At 31.8% G+C, this 20,933-nt stretch overlaps 1 protein-coding gene across 10 annotated transcripts in view; it reads left to right on the forward strand.

The window, feature by feature from the left end:
• Positions 1 to 20,933, forward strand: part of Cyc (basic helix-loop-helix ARNT-like protein cyc) — a 129,980-nt gene that overhangs the window by 72,676 nt on the left and 36,371 nt on the right. For all 10 annotated transcript variants that reach the window (XR_013080682.1, XM_076777669.1, XM_076777668.1 and 7 more), the window contains 2 exons: positions 10,487 to 10,900; positions 17,932 to 18,003. Coding sequence is in view for 9 of the 10 variants with exons in the window: in XM_076777663.1 (XP_076633778.1) it covers positions 10,487 to 10,900; positions 17,932 to 18,003 (486 nt within the window). In the remaining variant the exon portion in view is untranslated. The remainder of the gene's footprint in view (positions 1 to 10,486; positions 10,901 to 17,931; positions 18,004 to 20,933) is intronic.

Genomic DNA, 20,933 nt, shown 5'->3' on the forward strand with positions numbered 1-20,933 from the left:
ATGAATGAGTTCCGATATTTTGGCATTTTAAATATATTTTCGGTTTGAAATTATATAATTTTTATATTTTTTTAATGAAAATATGTTTAAACAGTAACGTAGAATCGTCGTATTTTCATATTTTTAATAAACTACGTAAAGTAATTCATAATTATTGCCTATCAACATACTTTCCGTTTCATAATATTGAGAATTAAATAACGTCTTCTCTCGTAAATCACTAAAATCGACTGATATTATTGTATTCACCAGACTTTGTCTCGTTTGATTTCTATTTATTTCGTATATTGAAAAATTAACTATTTCAGTAGAAGAAATTCTTTACACGAAAAGTACTCCAATCAAGAAATTTGTATTTAAATAAAACTATGTGTAGAGCATAGTGAAGCATGCAAGAAACAAATCTTTTTTGGAAGATTTAACGGTACGAAATATTAGTTAAAAAAAGAATTGTTTTCCACTACGATAACTTACAACTCCATATGCAGGGTGTTCGGCCACCTCTGGGAAAAATTTGAATGGGAGATTCTAAAGGCCAAAATAAGACGAAAATCAAGAATAACAATTTTTTTATTGAGGTTTCCTTAAAAACTTATTAACGTTTAAAGTTCCACATCGACCAGAAATTTTTTCGGCCAAATTAAAAAATTTCAAATCATTCTGAAAAAATTATTTTCAGTTGCGGGGGCCAATTACAATTATTTTTGGTGATTAGACATACCCCCGAAATCCTACACAGTTTCGAGAAAAAAAATCAAATAAGTGCTGAAAGTTTTGGGTGAAAAAAAAAGAATTTCGAATCGTCTTGGAAAAATTATTTTTAGTTGCAAGGGTCAATTACAAGCATTTTTGGTCAACAGACATATCTCCGGAATTTTACTCAGTTTCGAGACAAAAATTCCTTACCGAAAATCTAATATAAGAAGAAATGCTTCCCTGACATTTCATGCAAATTTTTAAAAAGTCATAACTCTTGAACGGATTGAAGGATTTTATTGTTTCAAACGGCAAGCTACGCATATTTTGATCAAGAATATGTAGAAATTCTAACAATATTGAAAAAGTTGTTCCTTGTCCCCGTAAAGTGAGAAAACCGCATAAAAATGGTCCAATTTTCAAACGGCCATAACTCCTACAATAATGAATATATTTCACTGAAACTTTTTTCTGAAGTAAAGCTTACGAGTGCCTACAAAAAAGTATTAAACGACTTTTCTGTTGGGCGTCAAATAAAATTACTAAAAATGAAAAACGAATTTTTAAGAAAAATCGGCAAGGGTAAGTGTCTAAATTTTTGGACGAAAAAAAAAATTTCAAATCGTTCTAAAAAAATTATTTTTGGTTGCGGTGGTCAATTTCAATCATTTTTGGTAAATACACATACTCCCAAAATCCTACTCAGTTTCGAGAAAAAAAATTGTGTAGGTGGACAAATTTTATTAATAATTTTGTTAATAACTGTTTAACGAAGTCTCAATCAACAAATTGGTATTCTTGATTTTCGTCTTATTTTGACCTCTAGAATTACTCATTAAAATTTTTTCCAGAGATGGCGGAACATCCTGTATGTTTAATGATAGAATAAAAGATAAAAATTATTACATTGTTATTTCTATTAAAAAATTCTCTTGGTAAAAAATTGTTCGAAAACAACGTAAAATTAAATACAGACGTATTTGTATTTTGAAATAAATAAAGCGATGAATTTTATTATAAAGACATTTGTAAATTATCCAAAAGATGGCAGAAGATCGTAAAATAAAATGGCGTAAAATAAAAGAAACGCGAACGGACTTATTGCACAACCTAAATACATATTTATTAATGGGAAGGATGGAATTCTAAAATGAAATTATTTTGTTTTAGTTCGATTGACAAATACGTATCGACTCAACGGGTTAAATACATACGTATTGGTTTAATCACAGCAATGGCGATTTACAGAAATTAGCACCCTTAGTTCGGTTCTTTTCTTTTTATGATTGTCATCACGCGATGCTCGTTTCGAAGGCATACATGTTTTCCGCGAAATACTTGTGTTTATCGTTTAAAGAAGTAAAGATATTACGTTAGTTTGTTTCCAGAGGAACACTTTGTATAACTTCGTAATAGTCTTCTCGCAATCATCGCGAAGTTACATAACAAGATCAGTATATGTACATTTCTTAATCTGCGATGACGTACGAAAGATATACTCAATTGAATATTCCCTCGATAGGAATTAGAGATTACGATAAATCGATATCGTAACTGCAGAGCTAAATCTTCTTGGTTTAGCTTAGCTTCTACTTATACTATTGACTCACGTAGGACGTGGTTTAAAGCCGTTATCATGATCGAAGAATTTTTAACAGCATTCGGTGATCTAGCACGTGAAACCAAGCACGCAATACCCAATAAAAATTATAGAAGCCAGAGTTATTATGAAATCGATGTCCACAATATTCGTGGCATATTTTATGTTTATAAAATTAAGCGTTTTCCAAAAACTCCAGAGCATAATTTTAATATCGCGTTTAGCTGAGTATATACATAAAGTAAAAGTATAAAGTACGAAAGTAAGAAAGTGGGTTCATTTTGACCAATATTATATCTTTGTTAGCAGACTTAACAAAAACAGTCTTTCTAGGTTACAACAACTATAATGAGCTGCAACGTCGTTATTTTTAGTCGGAACACCGAGCATCGAACTTCGAGAAGAATTGAAGAAGCCACTCTGAGTTTTAAAAAATGTTTCCGGTGCATACGTAATGGCAACAAACATAACACAAAATATGATAAATATTTAGAATATATATGTAAATCCTATGTAGTCAATCTGCCAAATACTTTGTGCACAGATTGTGAACATATGCAATAAATAGTGTAGTTGTATTTATAGTGAATGCATTTTATAAGGAAATATTATAATTTTGTGGACAAATCGTAAAATACTTTGTAAATATGTATATTTTAATATGAAAATAGAATTCTGCTAAAGTTAATTCTCTGAAGTGTGTGAACTCTGAATTTTGAACTAGCTTGTAAGTGTGAGAAGAAATGGTCAGAAGTGACTATTGATAGAGAAACTAAGGATTTAAGTTTTAGTTGAAAGGAAAGGTAACATTTCAAATTATTTTTTAAGAAATTAAATCTCACTATTGGTAACGACCACATAGTGTATTCTAATATGTCTTGTATTACAGTTTATCATACTCGGACAAACATGTTCGAAACATCAAAATAAATCGTTATTGTAACTTTCAATAAGTAATTCTGAATAATATTGGAGAATACAATTTTCAACTCAAATAATAACTGAATGACTCAAATAAGACTGGAATTGATTATCGCTCGAATATTTACGTGCGTTTTCAACATACGATTTTAAAGTTTTCTTCAATAGAAACAAAATATGTATAGCGTTGAGACATATTATTAGATTGATTCGTATAAAATGTTGTTTCTCCAATCAAATTTCAAAGTTATGACATTTAATACATTTAATGGAAATAGTTTCTATGTTTTTTATATTGTTTTTACAATACCTTTTACGTTATTTTAACGTTTCACTAATTTCATCGTTCCGATATAATAAATATTAGATTTAAACTCTTCAAGTATTCGTCCAAATACTCTTTCTATATATTTTTCATTCTTGGTAAATTAAAAAAAAATAATGACTTCATATCTGTGATAGTTGGTTTCATACGTATAGGTAATTACAAGGTTGGCAGTATGGCGATGTAAATGTTACTGTGAGAATTATTAACGTTTATTTTATAATACCACCAAATGTATCAGAAAATATATATCTTTATGTGTTAACCAATTTGTTATTTCATCCATATCCACCACAATATCCTGATTCGCCAGTATTTTTGATCATTGCACGTTTAATTTTACTTGTATAATTAGTATTCTTTAAGTAGAAACAAATGGATTTTGTGAAATAAGGAGAAATTTGTCTTTTTTTCTCCTCAATGCTTGCAATGAATTCATATTTTCACTCGGTTATCTTTTCGACAACTTTCTAAATTACTGCGGGTGCCGAAAATAGATTGCCTTTCAGAGAAAAAGGAAAACATAAATTTGTTATCTTATTCACTAAGATATAATCCATTTAGTATTAAATTATGATTATTTCAAACCTTCATATTATCTGATAAAATCACGCGATATACAAATTTTGAATACCAGTAAAAAATCTTGTTCTCGAATGACCTGTAAATAAAACATACATCCGTAATAAATTTACAATCGTTTCTATTACTATAACTGCACTGTTTAACAAATATTTCATTTAATTATTAATTAATAATGTTTGTAATGGGATATTGGCTTTTAATAATACTATTGTATTCTTAATGCTGTATATTTTGTCTCGTGCAAAAAGGCTTATCAATTCGTTATAAAGTGAGAATGAACGCGTATGTAAAAAACAGTTCTGTTCACTGTGGTGTATAACGATTGACAATGAAACATTATGTCTCTATTATCGTATCGCGAAACACGAAAATCGACATTCCGTAATTCAATAACGAACTAGTATGGATACTTATATGTAGAATTACATATACAAGGTGTTCAGTAAACACTGGAAACAATTTTAATGTGAGATTCTAGAGGCTAAAATAAAACGAAAATCAAGAATACTATTTTGTTGATGAAGGCTCCGTTAAAAAGTTATTAACGTTTAAAGTTCGATCCGCACAGAATTTTTTTCTAAAAAGTGGGCAGAATTTCGAGGGTAGGTCTATTCACCAAAAATTATTGTAATTGACCCCCCTAATCGAAAATAATTTTTCCAGAACGATTAGAAATTTTTTTTTCCTGTCAAAAAATTTAGACACCTACCCCCTGTCGTTTTTTCTTAAAAATTAGTTTTCCGTTTTTAATAAATTTGTTTGACGCTGTACAGAAAAGTTGTTTAATACTTTATTGTAGATACCCATGGGCTCTGCTTTAGAAAAAAGTTTCAATGAGATACCTTTACTATTGTAAGAGTTATGGCTGTTTGAAAATTGGAACAGTTTTAGGAGGGTTTTTCTTACTTTACGGTGCCAAGGAACAACTTTTTCAATATTGTTAGAATTTCTACATATTCTCCACTAAAATACGCGTCGTTTGCATTTTGAAACGTTGAAATCCTCCAATCCGTTCAGGAGTTATGATTTTTTGAAGATTCGCATTTTCAGGGAAGCATTTCTGGTCTCACATTAGATTTTTGGTAAGGAATTTTTTTCTCGAAAGTGCGTAGGAATTCGGGGGTATGGCCATTCACCAAAAATGCTTGTAATTTACCCCTGTAACTAAATATAATTTTTTAGTATGATTTGAAATTTTGTAATTTCGTGTAAAAGTTCAAGTTCTTCGTCTAAAAAATTCAGTACCTACCCGAATTTTTTTTTAGAAAGTGATTGTAATTGAGCCCCGCAACCAAAAATAATTTTTTCAAAATGATTTGAAATTTTTTAATAACTTTTTAACGTAGCCTCAGTCAAAAAATTGATATTCTTGATTTTCGTCTTATTTTGACCCCTAGAATCTCCCATTAAAATTTTTTCCAGGGATGGTCGAACACCCTGTATATTTATAGAAGTAACTACGGTTTACAGAGCAGATTATACTTCTTAACAAATTAATCCGTAAAATGTTCAAAGATTTGGGTGTGAAGCTTGGGAAACGTCGCGTCTACTTTTTGTTATCGCGTAATGGCGCATAGTTCGATGCCTGGTATGTTGCATGCAATGACGCGTCTATGGATAAATAGAATTACGTAGGTTACATTATAATATACGGAACTAGTAGCACACTATTGACGTAAATACGTGGCCGACCTTCGTCATGTGTGTTGCATGAAAAGAAATGTTGCACTACGACGAAAAGAATCGTCACAGTCGCAACGCCTTCACGATGTCTGGAATACGATCGCATATGGAAACATTTCTGCCGGAGTGGTCCAGAAAATAATGCTCGTTTAAAAACTTGCATATAGCAGCTAAATAAACCGAGTAATTAGAAGAAATCTATGGGTTTTATACATAATACAATTGTATGATTAATTCTATTAACGATCACTGTATTCGTGCATTTCTGTGAATGCGAACACGTTATCGTAAATGAGAAATAATGGTTTAAGAAAATGTTATTTGCTCCTTGTTTTTTTGTATTGTACTTATTACTTTTTCTTTGGTTTCACGACGTCCGATTTCCATTTTTTGATTTGCGTCTGATCGTCGGTATATTTCTTATTTACGTTAATTTGTTTCGAATAGCATTATATTATTTATGAAGAGCATAGTGTACAGATTTTCATTAATTGATTCTCACGTTTACAAAAACGAATTATATTTTGACAATCTGCCGTTAAATTAAATGGAATTCTTTCTCACTTTGAACAGATAAATATTTACGTGTTCATGATAGACATTTTGATCATTCGATACATCAAATAAGTAATAAATAGAACTGTTTAATTTTAGGAATAAAATCGAGCTTCCTTTCGATTCCTTTCGATGGCAGAAACTGTTTTCAGACTCTACTTCGTTACGAGTAATATATAGCGTTAATAATGTTAATTTTTTACATAATTTCTTTTTAACTGCCTGCTATTTGCGGAATTATTTTCAAGTAATTTCACTGTGCTCGCTCGATAAAACCAATTAATACACAATCCCCTTATCAGGTACTTTAGAAAGTTATGATACTTTTTATTCAATAGCCCGGACATGTCGCAACTGCTTTTGCCACGGAAAGCGTAAATTTCTTACTAATAAGAAACACACAAAAAACGATATAAGAACACACGTGTATTGCGATAGTACGATTAAGTGTACACCGAGCCACGATTAACTTTGAGATCGAGCCAATGTATCGCGGAGAAAAAGTTCGTGCCCAGTGAAGCACGGATAGAACAGTGCAATCAAACGCGTCGGCTCGTAAACAATCTGCTAAGAAACAAGTATGTACGGAATTGGCGAGATTGGAAATCGCTGACAGGCCCAATACTCTCGCTTTCGTCACTGTTACCGATATTCGAGAGCAAATGGTTACCAAGAAATTTCATTTGCTCTGAAAATCAAATAATGAACTAGCTAATCTTTTGAATTTGTTGATGAGGTCGGGATACGAAATAATAAACTCAGATACAATAAACGAACAAAATGGAAATTTATGTAAAAGTAAAAATGGCTGCACAGAACTGTTCCGTTTTACATTTGATGATGTAATGCGACGATCTCTCGTCGCGACCAAACATTTGCGACGAGCTCAAACATTTATTGCTTCTCAGCAGGCGATGACCAGACATCCATCCAGTGCCTGAGAAATAAGTTATTCCATTTCTCTAACAGAATTATTTTTATTAATCGTGATATACTTTGTAGCTTATGGGTATTACAGACTTTCCGTAAAATGATGAGATTTATATTTACTTTGCTTGTAAATGCGTCGAGAGAAATCGCTTTAAAAAGTCGTAATGGTAAATGAGAGATAATCTAAAAGTAGGATAGTTTCTTGATACAAGTGACGGTTACGTAATAATTGTACACATTGTGTCGCTTCTTCGGTATATTGTTTAAAACACTTTTCTAAGTACCGATTGTTTCGGATCGATTAATTTTCCATCTAACATTTTTACGACTGTATAAATATGCGTGTGCCTCCAGGTTCGCGTAAAGTTCTAGTTCTAAATGAAATATACAGACAACAGTGCCTTCATTGACACAATAATATTACTAATCAAACGATAGTAGCAATTATTTGTAAGGAACTTCCATTTTATTTTAAAAATAAAATATTTATTATTCTTGTATTAACATACAATCAATGTTTCAACTTCTATTTCGTTAAATATTTGTTTACTTTCTTCAATTATTCTTCGCAACATCCTAATATTAAAATAATATTGAACCTTTGGCAAGCATCCTCCGATGTATTCGATACTTTTGAATCGTTATTTTTTAAGAATACACGAAGAAAAACCTCGATCGCCTGAATAAAGTGTTTAAATCAAAATTTTATCTAATTGTTTCAAATTTGTGTACTTTTGGTGAGCATGGGCGTTCTTAAATCTCAAATGTATCGTGAATTCGCAATAGTTAAATTCAGATTTCCTGCAATGTTAGATACGCAATATAATATTTGATTTAAGAGAGAATGTATGCTTAGACTCTTTAAACGCGAGTTATCGTCAGATGCATGAAAAAATATAACACTAAACACGTACAAAACACAAACAAACATTTCATTTAATACGAGTCGTTACTATTCTTTTCATCCCTGATGAAGCATCAAACTTCTCTAAAAATTACCTGTATCATGCTAACACACTGTAATATTAATTACAGCAAGAACTTTACCGTAAATTAAATAACCCTCAATTATTATTGGCAATACCTAAAATCAATGGTGTTAACACGGGAAAAAGTGCAAGTATTAAAAGTGAAACATCAATTTAAATTACTTCTTATGAGCGAAAGAAAGACAGGTATTAATTAAATCTTTCGAGTGCCTTGTACTTGAACATCTTTCCCAGTAAAACCAAGGTAGGAGAGACCGGGGCTAGAAGTTCCGATTTTGAGAAAACATAACAAATGACTAGGAAATAATGTAGTTATTTTTTTCACTCCTGACTAATTCATCGTTAAATTTATTATAATTTAAAATTTTTAGCTCAAATTTAATATATTGCAATAAGTTTCTCAGGGAAACTCGTTTTTTTGTGATTAGACGAAGCGGAATTTCTTACCCCGTCGAAGGGCAAGTTGTTAACGCTCTGGGGTAAGTTGTTACTAATTGTAAGAAATAAGTGTTACTCTCTAATGAGACATTTCATTCACTGATGAAATAAAACACAATTTTATTAATAAGGTTTGTTTATTAACTTTGGATTAACACAAATATACAGGGTATTCGGCCACCCCTAAGAAAAATTTTAATAAGAAATTTTAGAGGCCAAAATACGACGAAAATCAAGAATATCAATTTCTTGACTGAGGCTTCCTTAAAAAGTTATTAATAAATTTCAAATCATTCTGAAAAAATTATTTTTGGTTGTGGGGCTCAATTACAATCATTTTTGGTGAATACACATACCCCTGTAATTCTACTCACTTTCGAGAAAAAAATTCGGGTAGGTACTGAAAATTTTAGACGAAATTAAAAAATTTCAAATCATACTAAAAAATTATATTTAGTTACAGGGGTAAATTACAATCATTTTTAGTGAATAGCTATACCCCCGAATTTCTACGCATTTTCGAGAAAAAAATTCGAGTAGGTACTATAATTTTTAGACGAAATTAAAAAATTTCAAATCATACTAAAAAATTATATTTAGTTACAGGGGTAAATTACAAGCATTTTTAGTGAATAGCCATACCCACGAATTCCTGTGCATTTTCGAGAAAAGAAATCCAGTACGGATGGAACTTTAAACATTAATAACTTTTTAACGAAGCCTCCATTAACAAAGAAGTATTCTTGATTTTCGTTTTATTTTTGCCTCTAGAATCTCCCATTATAATTTTTCCCAGGGGTAGCCGAACACCTCGTAATTCGTTTCATATTATTTAAAATTCTAAACTAATTAACGATTAACTATTAACTCAAACAAACTTTATTAAAAAGAAAAAATAATCAACAGAAACTGATGAATCCTTTGTAAGAATTATTTAACTTCTCTATCACGCGTCTTTATCGTCCGGAAATCCTTTTTATTCTGTTCTTTTCTTTTCGTATATTTCTTTTCATAAACGTTCTGGTATTCGGACAAGCCACTCGACTACCTTCAAAGGCCACATTCAAACGTCAACGCCAACTAGTCGCACGTTTGCGTTTTTGATGACATTCTTCACATCGATTAAAGCCAACATAATTCTATTTATACAGCGTGAAGTGACATAAATGTAATTTTATAATGGTTCACGACATATATTTTTGAAAGAAAAAAATATATTATTTTTGGAATAAACATTAATGTAATAAAATAAAAACAATAATCTATTATAATGATAAATGAATAACAACTTTACTTAAACCTAATATAAATAACTTGTTGAACGAACCTATTTCTTATTTATAACCTACTTCGACTTCTTCTTCGGCTTGTAACTTTTTAATAAATCTGGAGAGTATCATATGATAAATGTTTAAATCTCTGGCAATGGTTTTTACATTCTGTCCTTCTTGCAGCGCGGATTCAGCTGCCTTAGTAGGAATCACAACGCTATCTTTTTTCATTTTAAAGATGTAACCGTCGGAACAATTTACCCCCGGAACTTCTAGCCCCGATCTCCCCTACTTATCACGAGAAACTTGACTTTGTTTCCTTATTACATAAGGAAGCAGAGTAAAAATTCCCTGTGACAAATTCAAGGTGGTCGTATCTGAAAAATACATGTTACAATTCTTTACCTATTCGTACGTTTCTTTTCTTGGCCAATCTGCAAGAAACGATCAATGATATTAACAATTTACGTGTTATTTCTTGTTTTGTTTTCAGAAATTCTTGTTCCACGGTTTACTTCGGCGACATAGGTACGGGATCGGGGGTGGGAGAAGTAACCGCCGTCTCGGCGGGGGGTGGCGAAGGTCTCAGCCTGACTCCAACCCCCGCCAGCAACAACAACACAACCACCGCCGCCCCCAGTACCAGCGGCGCTACCACCATTACCACCACCACCAACGACACCACCCCGCAGGTCGTAACGGGGGCTGAACCGCCCCAGCATATGGAGACACCCCCGACTATGGTCCCCGACCAGGCACCCGCCTCCGGCCATCACTACCACCGTCACCATCATCATCGTCATCATCACCAGCGCAGCGCATCCTCCACCCCCAGCCATGAGCCAACCACCACCGATACTTCCGACGAATTCGTCGCGGTTTCTAGGAAGCGGAAGCTCTCGTGCCAGTAAGTCGACTATTAATTATCGAAACTTTTTCATTAAACTTATTTCTATTTAGAGGGGTCGATTTTAGACGATTTATAAAATAAAGAATTGTTATACATACAGAGTGGCCTATGCAACTTGTACACCTCTATAACATCCAAAATATGCTTTGCTCAAAAAAATTTTGTATAAAAAAGTTGCATGGTTCGAAGGGGTATGTTATGTAGTGCATTCGTTTTTTTATGAGTGAAGACGTTTCGGAGATTCGGGGGTCAATTTTGTTTCTTTAAATGTAATGCTATGCTTTTTATACAAAAATATGGAAGAATATCGAATTCTGAGTATAAACGTGTTGATCTTTATTAGCTCTAAACCTAATAACTAATGAGTAATTTCACTTTATTTCTTGAAAATTTTCCTCATGAAATATCAAATTGGAGACTCAATCTTATAGATTTCTGCAGAACAATAAACATTGTTAAGAAATAAAGTGAAATTTAGTTATTAGGTTCAGAATTTGATAATCTTCTATATTTTGGTATAAAAAATATAATATTCCATTTAAAAAGAGAAAGGTGACCTTCGAATCTTCGAAACTCCTTCACTTACAAAAAAGATAAATACATGTACCCCTTTCAACCATGCAACTTTTTTATACAAAATTTTGTTGAACAATGCATACTTTGGAAGTTATAAAGGTGCACAAGTTGCATAGACCACCTTGCAAATTCTATATTATAATTATAATTAAAATATTAAATATGAATTAAATAAAATTCTATGTTATACAAGATGGTCCGGAATTCGTAGTACAACCGAAGCAGGAAGTGATTCTATGTGAAAAAATTAGTACAAAATTTGGTATAACGTTTTTTTATCCGGGACTCCGTTTTCGAGAAAATTGACTTTATGGTTTGTTCACTTTTGTGAACGATTTAGTTGTCATTCATTCTCCGTTCGATTTACTAGATAGTTCTTTTTACGATAGAAATTATAGTTTATTGGTATATCATTAATTCGTTGAGCAAACTGGTGCATACAGCAAAGAGGAAGACATTTTCAACAATATTTGTAAAATTGTATTGTAGTATTGCAACAGAAAGGAGTAATAAGGAATACAAAATTAATTATCAGTAGAAACATTTTGTACTGCTTTAATAATGTTCGTAAACACTATTTCGGACGGAGAAAACTGCGATAGAAGAATAGGCGACAACTAAATTGCTCACAAAAATGAACAAACAATGAAGTCGATTTTCTCGAAAATGGAGCCCCGGATAAAAAAATGTTATGCAAAATATATTTCTCATTTTTTCACGTCGAATTACTCCTTGCTCGGTTGTACTACGAATTTCGGCCCATTCTGGATATAAATATTTTAAAGGAATACCTTCAAGCTAGTGCAAATAAAATGCAACTACAGGACGATTATATTTTTTTACAAGATAATGACCCTAATCATAATGCTTATAATACAAGAGAATGGATCCTATACAGGGTGTTCGGCCACCCCTGGGAAAAATTTTAATGGGGGATTCTAGAGTCCAAAATAAGACGAAAATCAAGAATACCAATTTGTTGATCGAGGCTTCGTTAAAAAGTTATTAACGTTTAAAGTTCCGCCCGTACTGAATTTTTTTTCTCGAAAATGTGCAAGATTTCGGGGGTATGTCTATTCACCAAAAATGATTGTAATTGACCCCCGCAACCACAAATAAGTTTTCCAAAACGATTTGAAATTTTTTTTTCCGTCGAAAAATTTCACACCTTCTCGAATTTTTTTCTAGAAAGTGGGTAGGATTTCGGGGGTATATCTATTCACCAAAAATTATTGTAATTGACCTCTGCAATCAAAAATAATTTTTCCAGAACGATTTGAAATTTTTTTTTTTTATCGAAAAATTTGGGCACTTAATTAGATTTTTGGTAAGGAATTTTTTTCTCGAAAGCGCGTAGGATTTCGAGGGTCTGTGTAATGACCAAAAATGATTGTAATTGATCCCTGCAACCGAAAATAATTTTTTTGGAATTATTTGAAACTTTTTTTTCACCTAAAAATTTCAGCAGCTACTCGAATTTTTTTCTTGAAAATACGTAGGATTTTGGGGATACGTCTATTCACCAAAAATGATTGTAATTAACCCCCACACCTGAAAATAATTTTTCCAGAAAGATTTGAAATTTTTGAATTTAATTGTTAATAACTTTTTAACGAAGCCTCAATCAAAAAATATTCTTGATTTTCGTCTTATTTTGTCTTATTCACCCTGTATAATGTACCACAACAGTCACAAATTTTTCGGCAGTCTCCAAACATAAATGTCATATTAATAATAATAATAATTAAAATACTCAGGATTGTTTAATAATCAGGATACTTGGGTATGGAAGACTGGGGTCAATACTAACAGTTTGTCTTTGAAATACCCTAAGTGAAAAAGTATTATACTTGAAACAAAATTTCTCATACGAAAATGTTACTCGATCATTTGACATTATTGACTCCTATTTCTGTGCACGCTTAACACTAGAAGCAGTCAAAATGACACATTCGTAATTTCTAATAAAAATCATAAAAGGTTTACTCGACTGAATTTTGGAAAATTTACCGTAATTTTCCTATAAGAGAATTAATAAACACTTATTTCCATTGCATTGCACATTTTTTCACGTATCTATCGTTTTAATTTCATCACTACAAATAAACACACTATAATTGTCGGTAGTTCTAATGTTAATATAATAATACGCAGGTTACTAATAGAAAATGAGAAGCAAAGAAAGCGTTACGACCGTTAGAATTTGTAAAATTAAGGAAAAATTCTAGAAAAACTAAATACGGAATGAATTGCAATCACGATATAATCCACTGTTTAAACGCACTTCTCATAACTTTTTCCTCATTTCCTGACAAAATGGATATTACACTTTTTGTTCCTAAGAATGTGTAAAAATATTATGAAAGAATTTGTCTTGCACAACCAAGGCCAAAAATCGGCGATTTTTAACACTTTTCTTTGTGAAATCGGTCATTCCATGTGAAACAATGTTACAGTATGACAACCTCTCTATTCTGCATAAAGTCAGTTCGACTACACGCGTAGGTGGAAGTCGTACAGTATCGGTCTGTTACACATTAACCCGGTACCCGTATAGAATACGTCGAAGCGAAGCCTCCCAAATGTATTCAAGACTGACATTTCCATCTACAAATATCTTTCCGTCCCGCCTCACCCTCCAGGTTCTCGTTGACGCCGTGTTCCACGACGTTTCCTGTTAAATGGCAGCAACTCCGAGTAATTACCAATCAAGGTGTCGGTTACCAGCTCAAAGGGTTAACTTAATCATTAACAGAACCGAAGATTTGCGTCCCCCGGGAAGTGGCTGGTTGAAATTGCCTTTAGTAACTGCTATAGCCGCACTACCTCTGGCCGGAATTTACCCAATTTGGAGACCATAAAACGAGTTCATAACCGTAAAGTTTGAACCAAGAACGACCGTTGCCGTTTGACCAATCGCGATCTCAAATGTCGAACTCTCGACTTCCGTTTCTACTTTCCAATATGGGCACTCGATCCAAAATATTACGAGAACCAAATGAAGTTGAAAAATTTTTCGCTGACACGAGTATCCGTAATAGTATCCGTATAAAACGCCCTCGATTTCGGATTAATAAATGGCAAGATCGCTAAAACGCTTTCTTCAAAAACGAAACAGTTAAAATCAAATACTTTTCCATTAACTGGATAGTTGCGCGAGACATTATGTCAAAAAAATAAATTTAGAAGAAAGTTTCTTATAAATAAAATCACTTTTATCTTCAACAATAAAAAGTAGACAAAGCGTTTGATAAAGCTTGGCACAAAAGCTTTTTCTATAAAATTAAACACAACTTTTCCACGTGATACTACAAAACATTTTTTGTCAAAATCTAAAACGAAGTTTCAGACATTCGTAATATTTAAGTGGGAGTTCCTTAGGGCAGTGCCATTAGCCAGATTTATACACAATAGATGGTTAGATAACTTGTGGTTATCTAACTTCGAACCAAATGTACTTGAAGAGGACCTAACAATACAAAATGAAACGTTAATTTTAAATCAATTTTTGCGTAATGTATTTATATATTTACATTCAGTCTTTCAGTGGATAAAAACAAATTTTTATTGTACCTGACGCATAATCAAATACTTTCAGCGTGGCAGTGTATATTTAACTTTCTGCTTCATGAGTTATTCAATCATTCTTCCTCTCTAAACAAGAAAGAAATACGTTCGAAAGAAAGTTTTTCCTGACTTTACAATTCTGCACGTTTTACCAGCTTTAAATAGATAAATAGCATTTGACAATATTTTTTAATAATCAAGATGTACGAAACTTTACGCCTTTGTGATTACTCGCTCATTTTATATACAATTACCTAATAGTAGGTGAAATAAAAACTGTGTCCTTCTAAAAATAAGGAGCCTAAGCATACCTTTGGGAATTCTCAAGACAAAAAGTGCGAGGAAGCTGTACGCGTGCAAAACTTGGCGAAATTCTACTTCAAAGGGGTAACACCCTTTTGCAAGGGTGCACGTCGAAGAAATTGTTTCAGTGCTACGCGTCTGGTTTCTCCATGTTTTGACGTTTCAGGGTTTGAATAAGTCTTCCTCAATTATTATGCCGCTACAATATGCCCTGCCCGAGGTAATCGAACCAAACGAACGATACTCTATTCTATAACCAAATTAATAATTTTGTAAAAATCGAAACGGTGGATTTCTTGCACTGTAATAGAATTGGGAACTTATAGAATTCCGTGGTACTGACATTTCTCTTTTTTTTTTAATTTCAAATAAATAAATATACAAAGCGTTCGGCCACCCCTATTTAGTGGGAGATTCTAGAGGTCAAAATAAGACGAAAATCAAGAACACCAGTTTTTTGATTGAGACTTCTTTAAAAACTTATTAACGTTTAAAGTTCCATACCGATTAGAAATTTTTTCGCCTAAAATAAAAAAATTTCAAATCGTTCTGGGAAAATTATTTTCGATTGCAAAATGTCATAACTCCTGAACGGATTGGAGGATTTTAGTTTTTCAAAATGCAAACAACGCGTATTTTAGTGGGGAATATGTAGAAATTCTAGCAATATTGAAAAAATTGTTCCTTGACCATGTATAGTGAGAAAACCCCCATAAAAATGGTCCAATTTTCAAACAGCCATAACTCCTGCAATAGTGAATATATTTCAATGAAACTTTTTTCTGAAGTAGAACTCATGGGTACCTACAAAAAAGTATTAGACAACTTTTCTGTAGGGCGTCAAATAAAATTATTAAAAATCAAAACCGAATTTGTAAGAAAAATTTACAGGGGGTAGGTGCCTAAATTTTTCGACAAAATTAAAAAATTTCAAATCGTTCTGGGAAAATTATTTTCGGTTGCGGGAGTCAATTACAATCATTTTTGGTGAATAGATATACCCCCGAAATTCTACTCTGTTTCAAGAAAAAAATTCCTTATCGAAAATATAATTTCTGGTCAGAAATGTCTGCCCGAATTTTCTTACGAATCTTTAAAACGTCATAACTTCTGAACAGATTGAGGGATTGTAATGTTTCAAAAGGCAAACGATGCGTATTTTGGTGGAGAATATGTAGAAATTCTAACAATATTGAAAAAGTTGTTCCTTGACCACGTAAAATGAGAAAACCCCCATAAAAATGGTACAATTTTCAAACAGCCATAACTCCTACAATAGTGAATATATTTCAATGAAACTTTTTTCTGAAGTAGAACTCATGGGTACCTACAAAAAAGTATTAGACAACTTTTCTGTAGGGCGTCAAATAAAATTATTAAACATCAAAAACGAATTTTTAAGAAAAATCGACAGAGGGGTGCTGCCTAAATTTTTCGACAAAATTAAAAAATTTCAAATCGTTCTGGGAAAATTATTTTCGGTTGCAAAATGTCATAACTCCTGAACGGATTGGAGGATTTTAGTTTTTCAAAATGCAAACAACGCGTATTTTAGTGGGGAATATGTAGAAATTCTAGCAATATTGAAAAAATTGTTCCTTGACCATGTATAGTGAGAAAACCCCCATAAAAATGGTCCAATTTTCAAACAGCCATAACTCCTGCAATACTGAATATATTTCAATGAAACTTTTTTCTGAAGTAGAACTCATGGGTACCTACAAAAAAGTATTAGACAACTTTTCTGTAGGGCGTCAAATAAAATTATTAAAAATCAAAAACGAATTTGTAAGAAAAATCTACAGGGGGTAGGTGTCTAAATTTTTCGACAAAATTAAAAAATTTCAAATCGTTCTGGAAGAATTATTTTCGGTTGCGGGAGTCAATTACAATCATTTTTGGTGAATAGATATACCCCCGAAATCCTGTGCATTTTCGAGAAAAAAAATTCAGTACGGGCGAAACTTGAAATATTAATAACTTTTTAACGAAGCCTCTATCAACAAATTGATATTCTTGATTTTCGTCCTATTTTGACCTCTAGAATCTCCCATTAAAATTTTTCCCAGAGGTGGCCGAACACCCTGTATATGTATATTTTTACACACATATGTTCAATTGTAATTATAAATATGTGCATGTAACTATATAGATTTTTATATATTGTGAATAAAAGTTTACATGTATATAAAATGAAAACTTAAAATATGTGTATGTTTACATACAACAAATAACAATTGTACATATTAAATGTATTACACCTAACGTGACTGCAAAATTAGTTGACAGTATACAAAAATAAATGACAACGCTACTTAAACAGTACTTAATGATATAATTTTGTTAAATTTTCATGCGTCTTCGATTTAATAATTGTAAGATATTTATTTCTGTTGCAATAGTAAGTTGCACAATTTCAAACGCATGTATAACATGAAAGTTTACTTACGAAGAATTGAATGAAAATTATAACCCATCAGAGTAACGAACAAAACGTTCGTAAAGATTTTTTTGACCGAGTATAAATATTTTTCAAAGAACTTTAGGATTGCTCGTAACTAATGCGTGGATTTTTATTTCAGCGACGGTAGTGATTTGTTGGACGACGCGGGAGATGATGCCAAATCTGTTCGCACAAATGACGACAGTAAAAAGTAAGTAAAACATTGTAATAATTATTAGAAAACAAATTATAGGTATATGTATATAGTCAATCAAAAAATCTACACACACAGAGTGTACACGTTTTTTGAAATAAATTCGTAAAATTCTGTACGTTTTATTGTAAACATATAGAATTCAAGCATGTCTACTCTGTTCGATGTTTTAAATAAAAATGATCTTTTGGGCCAAACTTGATCAACATCGATTCAAAAATCAGCACACACTGACAATCTCTAATTTTACAACTTATTCTAAGTATACTTCGCATAAACCTGCACTTGTAATTTTTAAAATCGCAATAACAGGTTAAAAATCTAATTACCATCATTGATAACCAATGCTATTTTTATTGGTTTTTCAGATATGTATGTATTGGAAACATTATAAATAATATTTCAAATAAATCTTAAAGAGATTTAAATTTTACATAAAAAGAGTTAAATAAACATTTTCTATATCTTTTCTAATATTTGTTTGGTTTCTGTAGAATCATCCTCTAAAATATTTTCCATCAAATCCTGTATAGCAATGGGAATAATTTTTGTACACTTTAGTATACTTACGATGTACAGCGTATTTCAAAACAATTGAATTAACCGAATTACGCTAATTTCTCGTATGAAGAGAAATCAAAAAGTCGTCTACCATTTTACAACCTTCTCTTATGAGATATAAACAATTAAACGTTTTTATGTTTGATAATGTCTGGTCAAGTGTTTAACGTATGCGAATTGCGTACATGTGTGGGCGCACGATGACGGTGATTTAAATAGTCATCAACTAAATGAAATATAAATATACGTACTTACATTCAAACCGTAAAAATTAGGAGTGGGACACTCGAGACTCAAAAATTTCCAGAGTTCTCGAAACTAAAAACTTCGCTATTTTTACGATTCGAAACTCTTGACACCCACGTTAATAATAATTTATATACATAACTTACTAAAATATCACGGCGAAATGCATTTATTTACCGATCATTACAATCGTTTATATTAAAAAAAATGAAATATAAAATTTTAAACTTTTGATAAGTTAAAAAAATATATATATTCGTATATTCGATTTTCATCTAATTATATTTTATATAATGAACTATTATTTTTTAAATACTTCTAAGTTTGATAAATTAACACAAATACCTAAAGATTACCGAAGCTCCGGTGTTATTCATAATATTGTAATTTATAGAGTGTCTGCAGATTTTACGACTTACAGTAAATGGAGCATTTGTAATTAGCCTTTTCAGTGTAAATAGTATTGAAGTCGTTAAATAATGATAAACGTTTCGTTCCTACGCAGTAAGAAACCGCAATACGCCTTAAAGCTCAATCTTGGTCAGCGGTTATGTAGTATTATGTCAGGTATTGCCAAGGTAGGTAAGTATCACCTTGACCTACCTTGGCTCTTTGCTCTGGCTTCACCAACGACGTCACTAATCCAGTCTGTGGTAGCGTGATTACAGACACGATTGTAAAAAAGTTAGCGCATTCAACTTATGCGCATATTCTAAGAATTACTTTCTTTTCCTGATTAGGGGCCATTCATAAATTACGTCACGTTCTTGAAAGTGGGAGATCAAAGAAACGTGACAATTCGTGACATAGGGGTCAAGGGTCAAATCAAATACAACGTAACGTCGTCGTCAAATTTCCTTTGACATCTTCTAACTCAATTATATTAAAAGTTTAGTAGGATTTAAGTTACACATTAATCGACACTTAAAAAATAAAAATTTTCTTTCCAATTAGACTTTTCATATTTACGTGTTGTTTCTAAACTTGACAGTATGTGACAGGGTGGAACGGTTTAACGTGATGTAATTTGTGAACGGTTCCCTGCGATAAACAATAAAATAAAACTGTTTATTTGTTAAATTCATGATGAATAAGCATTTTATGTACTCAGAAAATACTTCGATATTGTTACTCTTCGTTGCAAACAGGGATACTAAAATTTCATACATGACACAAAAAGAACAGAAATTATTGAAACGTACAAAGATCAAAGTCTCTAGCATTTTGTACTGTATTTATTAACACAATAAAATAACTGTATCAAGCAAGGTTGAAGAGTAATGTTCAGTAAACGAGGCTATATTAGAACTTGACTTTTGCAAATAGCTTTATTTTCTTACTATCTTCTACTTTTAAATGTAAGATTAATAACACATTGTTAGCGAGGAACGATGATGTCGACAAGTAAGTTTGTCGACGCTGTGCTTATTCTCGGACAGTATAACAACGATTTGTATGCGACCTCAAGATTAAATGCTGATACGTATCTTGATCGACACGCACTGTCTGCAAGACACCATTGCGATTTGTTTCAACCTGGCGACCGTGCAGTTGTATATGACACACCCCATTATTTTTAAAAATTACATTTCTTTTTTACCGAGCACGCTTGGTATCGCTGGTTTTTCTTCATACCTTGTTCTTTTGTTTCAGTGACTTTATTACTGTACACTTAAGGTTATATAAATAATTTATGTTTATTTCTAACTTGAGTCTCTCATATTCCACCACACAGGTACAGTGTCTGCTATGTGAAACATATTAATTTTTAATTTTATTACTATTTCACATTTATTCATCCCTTTTTCCAGTGTTTCGAAATATATTATAACATTACATTTATTGTATTTTGTGTACTGTTCGTCATAGAATAAAAACTACTAATATGAAAATGAAAATGCATCAGATAAAGAATATCAATCTTCGCATAATACAAAAACAAAAGAAGAAAGAAGTAATTATTTGTCAATAAACCAGTAATAGAAAATGTCAAAACACTACTGGATTGTTGGAATTTATTATTTGGTAACAAGCTGATAAATACAAATAAAAACAAAATCCTATGATAATAACTGCAAGTGTATTATTGCAGAGACACTGAAATAAAAATTAAAGACTGT

This window comes from Colletes latitarsis, chromosome 11 (assembly GCF_051014445.1).
Source record: "Colletes latitarsis isolate SP2378_abdomen chromosome 11, iyColLati1, whole genome shotgun sequence".
Lineage (NCBI taxonomy): Eukaryota > Metazoa > Arthropoda > Insecta > Hymenoptera > Colletidae > Colletes > Colletes latitarsis.